At 41.0% G+C, this 12,515-nt stretch overlaps 1 protein-coding gene across 1 annotated transcript in view; it reads right to left on the bottom strand.

Moving 5' to 3' along the window:
- Window positions 1-12,515, bottom strand: part of RPTOR (regulatory associated protein of MTOR complex 1) — a 342,549-nt gene that overhangs the window by 241,091 nt on the left and 88,943 nt on the right. Inside the window, exon 3 of the mRNA XM_060290007.1 lies at window positions 2,868-2,950. Within this exon, the coding sequence (XP_060145990.1) occupies window positions 2,868-2,950 (83 nt within the window). The remainder of the gene's footprint in view (window positions 1-2,867; window positions 2,951-12,515) is intronic.

Raw genomic sequence — 12,515 nt, 5'->3', positions numbered from 1 at the left:
CTCTCCCGTAACCCACGTGAAGGGGTGCAGAACAGAGAAGCGTGCACTTGCACCAGGACACGTGCCATTATTGCCCAGTGAATACTGCACAGCCCCATGACTGATACCAGCGAGCCAGTCAGGCATCCCGCTGCACTGTTACCTTAGGCTTGTCTCTGAAATATATAAGTCCCACTAAGAGTCTGTAGTAGCAACATTTTAAACATTTTTATAGTACTTAAAAATGAATGTAATGGTCTTGGCATTCAAAAAAGAAAATATTAAGGATTCATTGTTGTGTCTGCTTCCTGAATGCAGGCAAAAGATCTCACCCTGTCTGCAGGAACTGCTTCTTTCTAGGCTATAGCTGATACTTTATTCCAATTCTACTTTATAAACCAACCCAGATGGAATCCCACCCCACACTGGTACGCTGGCACCTTTTCCTAGGCATCCAATAATCTGTAAACATTCTCCCTCATCAGCCCTTTGAACTCTCTCTCCTTCAAAAAATTACATTATAGATCTGTTCTTGAAATCTCACTAACTTTAACAAATTTTCTCAGACTAACAACCGTCTACCCAGAGGACTATACTCCTTTGTACTGCTACTGGCCACCCAAGGTTAGCCCTCCCACTATCCTGGGAAGGTAATTTCTCTGTCCTATATGTGATTCTACACTGTCATTTTTGGATCTGCAATCATTTCTCTCTATATAATGTTACCTGCCTTACACGCTAATGCCTCTTCCTGATAGCATGGAAGAGATCTGCTCATAGACAGAAATTTAGATTAAAAATAATAATAATCCTAGTGTAGAAGATTCCATTTACTGTCAGCTAGCATGAACTTACTAATACCTACCAAGCTAAACTAATAATAAAGCTAGCAGTAAATCAACTCTTAGCACACATACACACGCACAAAAATTACACACCACACCAAATGTAATGAACATATAATGTCTTGATATACTAAATATGCATTCTAAAAGACTGTATCTTCTATATAATAATTCTTTAAAAGGAAGAAAGTAATTAAAACAGCAGAGACCCTTCCTATGAAGAATACAATCAGTAGATCTGGTCACGTTCTTTTTTAAACAAATGTGTCTAGCAAAGAGCAAAAGCATAAAGTCAAACCCAGAGGAGGGTCAGAAGTAGCTAAGTCAGAAAGGCATTCTTTTAAATTTTAGTAGTGCTGGTTCTCAACCTTCCATCTGCCAGTGACATCGTGTCTTCCGGTATTACCTGTGCACGTTGCCCCACGTGGACGATAAGGTCTGTCTACGCCTCTCACTCACCCCTAAGTGCCTGTCTAGCCTGGAGTACCTTCAAAGTCCTCAAGGAAACTATTTTCTACTGATAACATGCGGCATCTCAACTATTTTTAAAGGAACACACCATCTAAATATCTTTCTGGTCCTCATCCAAGCCCCAAACACACTGTACTCTCAAGAAAAATGCTACTGAATTTTTATATAAACCACCAAGAGGTAACAAATTCAAGGGAGGAAAAAGCAAAGCCTTTAGACATAGATGAAAATCTCCACTAAGAAACTGCCTTCTAAAGAACAAGAGCCCAAGGACTTCCCTGGCGGTCCAGTGGTTAAGATTCCACGCTTCCACTGTAGGGGGCACAGGTTCAATCCCCAGTCAGAGAACTAAGATCCCACATGCCACACAGAAGGAAGGGAGGGAGGGAGGAAGGGAGGAAGGAAGGAAGGAAGGAAAGAAAGAAGGGAGGGGAGGGGAGGGGAGGGGAAGGGAGGGGGGAAGGAAGGACAAGAGTCCATTACTACTGACTTGAAAAGTTAGAAATGCAAAGCACAAGGACACAGCAGCGGCACAGAGATATTTTGTGACATTAGTCACCTGGCACCATAAGCAACAGTAAAAAAATTACCAAGGGCACCATCACAGGCAGGAACAAACTTATTCCTGGCCATTCTCTTCTCTTGGAATGTAAATAATCCATGAAGAATTCCTAAATCCAGATCACGTGGATAAATAATCCACGAACGAAAATGCCAGACAGGCAAGTGTTTGCTGGTTCTCCAAGACATTCCCATTAGGCTTACGCCCGAAATGGAGAAGCAAAGACCCATGGGAGGCATGCCGGCAAGGCCACCTGCTCACCACCCCCTCCTTGTCACGTCCTATAGATAATTCCAGAACCAGCATCACACAAAGCTGTATGGAAAGGCACCTCCATAAACACCCCAGATTTCTAATTTTCTATTAGAATTATTAAATCCTCAAACTAGTTAATGAGAAAGACTAAATAAAATATGTCTTCGGGCGGTTTACAAATAACTTGAGATCTAAAGGCAATCTGACAGAGTTGTTATATTCTATACCACTTTTCTTTTTTAAAAATGGTAAGATATAGGCAACAGAAGACACAGTAACTGGTAACTGACTCCCTAAAAAGAACCTTACCTTTTGAATCAAAGGCAAAGCATATAACAGGTGTCACCTTTTGAATGTTGACTGCTTTTTTCCTCAACTATTTGAAAATTGAAGATGGGAGAAATAGCTCTAAGTAGTTGAGGTTGCAGAAAATGACTGAAAATACATTTCCTGTGTAAAATAAAAACCGCGATTTAAGAGTAACATGAAAAACACTTTTTCTTTTCCAAATATTTCAGGGGAAAGCGTAGGCAAAATAAATAACAGACCATCCAATTAATGGCTCATACTAGGGCATGTGCTTCATTATGAATCCATGGAGCACATCAACAGACAGAAAGGGGTTGCAAGCCTGCCACGGGGAGTGTCCAATCACTGGATTATATGAGGTGAGGATCTGGATTCAAAGATTGTTTAAAACCAAGAAACTAAATTTCCCTGTAAGAAAGAAAAAGGAAAGCAAATAAAGAACTTACCCTTGGCTGCCAGTTCTCGTACTGCTTCTGTAAATTCGCACCAATGGTTTCCAGGGCTTTCTGAGGACCCATTGACAGAGGATCTGGGAAAGCAATGAGAAGGAGAAAGTTCTTTATTTGTGCATTTCCTCCTTGCTAAATCTCTCTTTCAGAGTTTCCTCTCACACAAGTCACTTCAAAGTCACCTCTGACTAAAGACAACACAACAGGGCTTGAGGTTTACCTGTGTTTAGCCAGACTTATGGAACCGCTAAGGCACCCGAATAGACTGAAAAGCCACAACTCTTCACCTTTCTAGAGAAAATTGTTTTTATTAACATCACTGGCCCCGTGATTGTTTCCTTTCATCCATGTTTGTTATTTCAGCACCTATGGTTCTCTTGCCCTCTTACTGCTTTATCTTGTGCTCCTATTCAGGCCCAGGCTGTGATTCTGTGGAAAAGAGACCCACCCTGTGGACAAGGGGTCCTGTACACCTATTCATTCTGGGTTTACCTATTCACTTCAGGAGGAGCTTCTAGAGCAAATAACTCTAGACCAGCAAGTCCTGAAATTTATCTGGTCTTGAGACCTTTTCACACTCTAAAATCGTGGAGTGTCCCAAAGAACTTTTGTTTATGTGGCTGTACCTATCGGCATTTACTATATTCAAAATTTAGATGAGAAAATTTTAAAATATATCTTTATTCATTTAAAAGTAATAGCACTCTGTATGAGTCTCTAGATCCATCCACGTCTCTACAAATGACTCAATTTTGTTCCTTTTTACGGCTGAGTAATATTCCATTGTACATAGGTACCACATCTTCTTTATCCATTCATCTGTCGATGGGCATTTAGGTTGCTTCCATGACCTGGCTGTTGTAAATAGTGCTGCAATGAACATTGGGGTGCATGTGTCTTTTTGAAAGATGGTTTTCTCAGGATATATGCCCAGTAGTGGGATTGCTGGGTCATATGGTAATTCTATTCTTAGTTTTTTAAGGAACCTCCATACTGTTCTCCATAGTGGCTGTATCAATTTACATTCCCACCAACGGTTCAAGAGGATTCCCTTTTCTCCACACCCTCTCCAGCATTTGTTGTTTGTAGATTTTCTGATGATGCCCATTCTAACTGGTGTGAGGTGATACCTCGCTGTAGTTTTGATTTGCATTTCTCTAATAATTAGTGATGTTGAGCAGCTTTTCATGTGCTTCTTGGCCATTGTATGTCTTCTTTGGAGAAATGGCTATTTAGGTCTTGTGCCCATTTTTTGATTGGGTTGTTTGTTTCTTTAATATTGAGCTGCATGAGCTGTTTATATATTTTGGAGATTAATCCTTTGTCCATTGATTTGTTTGCAAATATTGTCTCCCATTCTGAGGGTTGATTTTTGTCTTGCTTATAGTTTGCTTTGCAAAAAATTTTAAGTTTCACTAGATCCCATTTGTTTATTTTTGTTTTTATTTCCATTACTCTAGGAGGTGGATCAAAAAAGATCTCGCTGTGATTTATGTCAAAGAGTGTTCTTCCTATGTTTTCCTCTAAGAGTTTTATAGTGTCTGGTCTTACATTTAGGTCTCGAATCCATTTTGAGTTTATTTTTGTGTATGGTGTTAGGAAGTGTTCTAATTTCATTCTTTTACATGTAGCTATCCAGTGTTCCCAGCACCACTTATTGAAGAGACTGTCTTTTCTCCATTGTATATCCTTGCCTCCTTTGTCATAGATTAGTTAACCACAGGTGTGTGGGTTTATCTCTAGGCTTTCTATCCTGTTCCATTGATCTTATATTTCTGTTTTTGTGCCAGTACCATATTGTCTTGATTACTGTAGCTTTGTAGTATAGTCTGAAGTCAGGAGTCTGACTCCTGACTCCTCCAGCTCCACTTTTTCCCCTCAAGACTGCTTTGGCTATTTGTGTCTCCATACAAATTTTAAGATTTTTTTGTTCTAGTTCTGCAAAAAATGCCACTGGTAATTTGATAGGGGTTGATTGCATTGAATCTGTAGATTGCTTTGGGTAGTGTAGTCATTTTCACAATATTGATTCTTCCAATCCAAGAACATGGTATATCCATCTGTTTGTGTCATCTTTGATTTCTTTCATCAGTGTCTTATAGTTCTCTGAGTACAGGTCTTTTACCTCCTTAGGTAGGTTTATTCCTGGGTATTTTATTCTTTTTGTTGCAATGGTGAATGGGATTGTTTCCTTAATTTCTCTTTCGGAATTTTCATCATTAGTGTATAGGAATGCAAGAGATTTCTGTGCATTAATTTTGTATCCTGCAACTTTACCAAATTCATTGATTATCTCTAGTAGTTTTCTGGTGGCATCTTTAGGATTCTCTATGTATAGTATCATGTCATCTGCAAACAGTGACAGTTGTACTTCTTCTTTTCCTATTTGTATTCCTTTTATTTCTTTTTCTTCTCTGATTGCCGTGGCTAGGACTTACAAAACTATGTTGAATAATAGTGGCGAGAGTGGACATCCTTGTCTCGTTCCTGATCTTAGAGGAAATGCTTTCAGTTTTTCACCATTGAGAATGATGTTTGCTGTGGGTTTGTGGTATATGGCCTTTATTATGTTGAGGTAGGTTCCCTCTATGCCCACTTTCTGGAGAGTTTTTATCATAAATGGGTGTTGAATTTTGTCAAAAGCTTTTTCTGCATCTATTGAGATGATCATATGGTTTTTCGTCTTCAAGTTGTTAATATGGTATATCACGTTGATTGATTTGCGTACATTGAAGAATCCTCCATCCCTGGAAGAAATCCCACTTGATCATGGTGAATGATCCTTTTAATGTGTTGTTGGATTATGTTTCCTAGTATTTTGTTGAGGATTTTTGCATCTATATTCATCAGTGATATTGGTCTGTAATTTTCTTTTTTTGTAGTATCTTTGTCTGGTTTTGGTATAAGGGTGATGGTGGCCTTGTAGAATGAGTTTGGGAGTGTTCTTTCCTCTGCAATTTTTGGGAAGAGTTTGAGAAGGATGGGTGTTAGCCCTTCTCTAAATGTTTGATAGAATTCATCTGTGAAGCCACCTGGTCCTGGACTTTTGTTTATTGTAAGTTTTTTTAAATCACAGTTTCAATTTCATTACTTGTGATAGGTCTGTTTATATTTTCTATTTCTTCCTGGTACAGCCTTGGAAGGTTACACCTTTCTAAGAATTTGTCCATTTCTTCCAGGTTGTCCATTTTATTGGTATAGAGTTGCTTGTAGTAGTCTCTTATGATGCTTTGTATTTCTGTGGTGTCCACTGTAACTTCTCCTTTTTTTTTTTTTTGTGGTACGCGAGCCTCTCACTGTCGTGGCCTCTCCCGTTGCGGAGCACAGGCTCCGGACGCGCAGGCTCAGTGGCCATGGCTCACGGGCCCAGCCGCTCCGCGGCATGTGGGATCTTCCCGGACCGGGGCACGAACCCGTGTCCCCTGCATCGGCAGGCGGACTCTCAACCACTGCGCCACCAGGGAAGCCCCACTTCTCCTTTTTCATTTCTAATTTTATTGATTTGAGTCCTCTCCCTCTTTTTCTTGATGAGTCTGGCTAAAGGGTTATCTATTTTGTTTATCTTCTCAAAGAACCAGCTTTTAGTTTTATTGATCTTTGCTATTGTTTTCTTTGTTTCTATTTCATTTATTTCTGCTCTGATCTTTATGATTTCTTTCCTTCTACTAATTTTGGGTTTTGTTTGTTCTTCTTTCTCTAGTGCCTTTAGGTGTAAGGTTACATTGTTTATTTGAGATTTTTCTTGTTTCTTGAGGTAGGGTCATATTGCTATAAACTCTCTTAGAACTGCTTTTGCCGCACCCCATGGGTTTTGGATCGTTGTGTTTTCATTGTAATTTGTCTCTAGACATTTTTGGATTTCCTCTTTGATTTCTTCAGTGATCTCTTGGTTATTTAGTAACACATTGTTTAGCCTCCATGTGTTTGTGTTTTTTTATGTTTCTTTCCCTGTAATTGCTTTCTAATCTCATAGCACTGTGCTCAGAGAAGATGCTTGATATAATTTCAATTTTCTTAAATTTACTGAGGCTTGATTTGTGACCCAAGATGTGATCTATCCTGGAGAATGTTCCGTGTGCACTTGAGAAGAAAGCGTAATATAGGACATTATAGGATGGAATGTCCTATAAATGTCAATTAAATCTATCTGGTCTATTGTATCATTTAAAGCTTGTGTTTCATTAATTTTCTGTCTGGATGAACTGTCCATTGGTGTAAGTGAGGTGTTAAAAGTCCCCCACTATTATTGTGTTACTGTCGATTTCCTCTTTTATAGCTGTTAGCAGTTGCCTTATGTATTGAGGTGCTCCAATGTTGCGTGCATATATATTTATAATTGTTATATCTTCTTCTTGGATTGATCCCTTGATCATTATGTAGTGTCCTTCCTTGTCTCTTGGAACATTGTTTATTTTAAAGTCTATTTTATCTTATATGAGTATTGCTACTCCAGCTTTCTTTTGATTTCCATTTGCATGGAATATCTTTTTCCATCCCCTTACTTTCAGTCTGTATGTGTCCCTAGGTCTGAAGTGGGTCTCTTGTAGGCAGTATATATATGGGTCTTGTTTTGGTATCCATTCAGTGAGCCTGTGTCTTTTGGTTGAAGCATTTAATCCATTCACGTTTAAGGTAATTATCGATATGTATGTTCCTATTATCATTTTCTTAAGTGTTACTGGTTTGTTTCTGTAGGTCCTTTCCTTCTCTTGTGTTTCCCACTTAGAGAAGTTCCTTTAGCATTTGCTGTAGAGCTGGTTTGGTAGTGCTGAATTCTCTTAGCTTTTGCTTGTGTGTAAAACTTTTGATTTCTCTGTCGAATATGAATAAGATCCTTGCTGGGTAGAGTAATCTTGGTTGTAGGTTCTTCCCTTTCATCACTTTAAATATATCGTGCCACTCCATTCTAGCTTGTAGAGTTTCTGCTGAGATACCAGCTGTTAACCTTATGGGAGTTCCCTTGTATGTTGTCATTTTTCCCTTGTTGCTTTCAATAATTTTTCTTTGTCATTAATTTTTGTTAATTTGATTACTATGTGTCTCAGCATGTTTCTCCTTGGGTTTATCCTGCCTGGGACTCTCTGCGCTTCCTGGACTTGGGTGGCTATTTCATTTCCCATGTTAGGGAACTTTTCGACTATAATCTCTTCAAATATTTTCTCGGGTCCTTTCTCTCTCTCTTCTCCTTCTGGGACCCCTATAATGTGAATGTTGGTGCATTTAATGTTGTCCCAGAGGTCTCTTAGGCTGTCTTCATTTCTTTGCATTCTTCTTTCTTTATCCTGTTCCACGGCAATGAATTCCACCATTCTGTCTTCCAGGTCACTTATCCGTTCTTCTGCCTCAGTTATTCTGCTATTGATTCCTTCTAGTATATTTTTCATTTCAGCTATTGTATTGTTCATCTCTGTTTGTTCTTTAATTCTTCTAGGTGTTTGTTCTTTAATTCTTCTAGGTCTTTGTTAAACATTTCTTGCATCTTCCCCATCTTTGCCTCCATTCTTTTTCCGAAGTCCTGGATCATCTTCACTATCATTATTCTGAATTCTTTTTCTGGAAGGTTGCCTATCTCCACTTCATTTAGTTGTTTTTCTGGGGTTTTATCTTGTTCCTTCATCTGGTACAAAGTCCTCTGCCTTTTCATTTTGTCTATCTTCCTGTGAATGTGGTTTTCCTTCCACAGGCTGCAGAATTGTAGCTCTTCTTGCTTCTGCTGTCTGCCCTCTGGTGGATGAGGCTATCTAAGAGGCTTGTGCAAGCTTCCTGATGAGAGGGACTGGTGGTGGGTAGAGCTGGCTGTTGCTCTGGTGGGCAGAGCTCAGTAAAACTTTAATCCACTCGTCTGCTGATGGGTGGGGCTGAGTTCCCTCCCTGTTGGTTGTTTGGCCTGAGGTGACCCAGCACTGGAGCCTACCGGGCTCTTTGGTGGGGCTAATGGCGGACTCTGGGAGGGCTCATGCCAAGGAGTACTTCCCAGAACTTCTGCTGCCAGTGTCCCACGGCGAGCCACAGCCACCCCCTGCCTCTGCAGGAGACCCTCCAACACTAGCAGGTAGGTCCGGTTCAGTCTCCTATGGGGTCACTGCTCCTTCCCCTGGGTCCCGATGCACACACTACTTTGTGTGTGCCCTCCAAGAGTGGAGTCTCTGTTTCCCCCAGTCCTGTCAAAGTCCTGCAATCAAATCCCACTAGCCTTCAAAGTCTGATTCTCTAGGAATTTCTCCTCCCGTTGCCGGACCCCAGGTTGGGAAGCCTGACGTGGGGCTCAGAACCTTCACTCCAGTGGGTGGATTTCTGTGGTATAAGTGTTCTCCAGTTTGTGAGTCAACCACCCAGCAGTTATGGGATTTGATTTTATTGTGATTGCACCCCTCCTACCATCTCATTGTGGTTTCCCCTTTGTCTTTGGATGTGGGATATCTTTTTTGGTGAGTTCCAGTGTCTTCCTGTCGATGACTGTTCAGCAGTTAGTTGTGATTCCGGTGCTCTCGCAAGAGGGAGTGAGAGGCCAATGACATCTTAATGTTATTACAACATAGTCTCAACCCCGTGGATCCCTGAAGGGGTCTCAGGAACCCCCAGTGGTCCACAGACCACACTTTAACAGCTGTAGGAAACTTTTCAACAGTGTCTCTAATTTCAATCAGAAAGCATTTTTTTCAAAGGAAGAGGTTAGACTACTGGATAGGTAGAATACTTAAGTCTTTTATCTAATTCTCCTCCAAACTGTGACTAATTCTTCCACTCTATGTTCTGGATTCCAGACCGTTCCACTTTCTCAGACACTAAACTCCATGCTCTAGGATATTCAGCCTCTCCCTTTTAACCAGAGCATTCCCATGGGCTTCTTTAAACTCAAAGTTATACATATATACTTGGCTTAAGGCAGATAGCATCACAAGGCTTTCAACAAAACAGCAGCAGTCCTGCCCCTCTGTAAGGCCAACTGGCCTGAGGCAGGGGAACACAATCAGATTCACAGGTTGCATCAGAACGAAATTCTCCGGACCACCCAGTTCCAGAAACTGCCCTGGAGACATTCCAGACCACCCAGTTCCAGGAACTGACCTGGGGATTTTGAAACCAGCCCAGCCTTCCCGCCTTTCCAGGGGCGGGATTAACGGTCCCCCAGGATACCCGAAAAGACCACCAAATAAGGAATACCCTGCGCCCTCCCAGATTCACCACACCCCTTTCCCTTCTTCCCCTATAAAATCTTGCCCAACCCTCGCCCGGGCGCGACTTCTCTGGCCCCCTTTCTCTCGGACCAGTGAACCTCGCCTGGGAGCGCTCCCTAATAAAGCTCACTTGAAGTTTTCCTCTGTTTCATGGTGCCGTTTGTTAAGATCCAAACTTACACCCCTCCATCCACATCCCAAGCCTCACTTCTCAGAGGACAGAACTGTCCTCTCTTCAGCCACCATCCCACTCCCCCATTCCCTATTCTCCCAACATAACCACATCACATTTTTATTAAATTAATAGTCAGTGTTTTACATTAGTAATGCCTATGGAAATATTATTCAATGCTGAGCCAAGTAGTGTATGAAAATGACATCTTTCTTGAATTGTTTTTCAGTCTCCTTGTTTTCCATGTATTAATACTAACTCTGCCCCAACTCTCCCTCTCAATATACTATCCCTCTCAAATACTATCTTCCACAAAGTATATCAGCTCATCTCTCCTCTCCTCCTGGCCACCACTGAACAATCCCGCCCTGGTAGAGAATTCGAGATTCCTCTTTGTAGAAATGGAATGACTCCCAAGAAAGGAGCCTAAAGGGACTGGGGGACAATAACAAAAGGTCTAATGTTAGTGTCATCAGAGTCTCAGAAAGAGAAAAGTAAGTGGAGAGCTCAAAAAGTAGTTTAAGATATAATGCCTGTTAACTTCCCCAATTTGGTCAGCGATATAAACTAACAGATTCCAGGAGCTCAGTGAACCACAAACAGGATTAACCCAAGGACACCCTGACACATCATAATCCAATTGTTAAAAAACAAAAGACAGGGAATTCCCTGGCAGTCCAGTAGTTAGGACTCTCACTGCCGGGGTCTGGGTTCGATCCCTGGTCAGGGAACTAAGATCCCACAAGCCGCATGGCACCACAAAAAAAAAAAAAAAAAAAAAAGAAAGACAAAGAAAAATCCATAGAGAAAAATCAGATCACAAACACAGAATCAGGAATGGGAAAAGCTCTGGATTTCCCAACAGCATTATAAGCTGGACAAAATAGAGCAATGCCTTCAAATCCTCTGTGAAAATAATTTCAACCTGATATTCAAGTCTGAGGGTAAAATACAGGTCTTTTCAGACATGTAAACACAAAACCTGTATCTCATGCTCCTCTTCTTGGGAAACAGGCCACAAAAGAAGGCAACAAAGGATCCAGGAAATGAGAGAGACAGTGAGAAACAGACAGAGAGAAACAGAAAAAGAAAAAACACAAGTCACCCATGTACCAGATCCAGAGACCAAGGAGCCCAACAGGAGCTAGAGGAATGTTTTTTAAAAAAGTAACAGATTATCTGAGCACTGGAAAAAATATTGATAGCATTTGACAGATGTACTGGAATATACGTAAAAAATAAAATAAACTCATAAGTTCACAGAAAATTTAGCAAATTTGTAACTACAGGGGAAAAGGTTATATATACATGTATAGACAAGAAAGGACTCAATCAGAGTAGCCCCTCAGGGAAGGGTGGGAGCAGGACAGAGCTCTTTCTTAATCTACCTTTTAGTACTATTTGAATTTTAAGATATGCATATGTTACCTTGATAAAAATAAAGTAACACAAAAATGAATTATAAAATTAAGTAACAGGACTTTGGAGTTGGAAGGGGCCTTTACCATGGACATGTCAAAGTCATCAAGGACTCTTCACAGAGATGCCAGGCCCCACCCTGGAAAGTCTAATTCAATAGCTTCAGAAGAGGCCAGTGACCTGATGAGCAGCTCTGGCTGAGGGAAACCTGGTGAAAATTGGGTTGTAACTAACTTATCTGGAAGAATTATGGTAAACTTGTTTTAATCCATAACTAAAGAAATTAGATGTTAATCTTTAGCTCTCTCTGATATGGCAGGAACAGAGTGTTAAGGTCTCAAAAGAATTATAATGACAGCAATCAACGCTGCTCTAATCTGAATCACAAGACTGGCAAGAGACAGGAATGAATTGGGATCTGAAAAGTTAAAATTAAGGGCCACCTAAGTGCATAGGGAAGGGAAACAGAGCAAAGGGAACCAAAGCAAAGGGAAGCAGAAAACAGCTTCAACAAACTGAAGCCGTCAAATAGCTGGTCATGTCCTGTGAATGATGACCAACAGAGTAAATGTCAGAGCTGGTCTGAACACGTCTAATTCATGCATCCACACTTCCATGCAGTGCCCTTGTGGTCAGCACTCTGGCCATAGGCAACCTATGGCTAAGAGAACAGAAGTGGTTTTCTCTGTAAAAAGATAAAGGCCTGCCCAGGAATCACATTGATCAGTGGCAGCTCTTAGGCACATCCTCTAAAGAACCACGACAAAGGCAAAGGGAGGGAGGGAGTTCCAAAGGCCCAGAGTGCAGGGAGGACAAAAACTACACCTCCTCCTCGGACTTCACCCTCTGGAAAGTCCAGGCCCCCACCTGCCCCTT

Source organism: Globicephala melas, chromosome 20 (assembly GCF_963455315.2).
Source record: "Globicephala melas chromosome 20, mGloMel1.2, whole genome shotgun sequence".
NCBI classification, from domain to species: domain Eukaryota; kingdom Metazoa; phylum Chordata; class Mammalia; order Artiodactyla; family Delphinidae; genus Globicephala; species Globicephala melas.
Note: the sequence above shows the minus strand (reverse complement) of the source record. Positions and strands in the feature narration are given on the sequence as shown.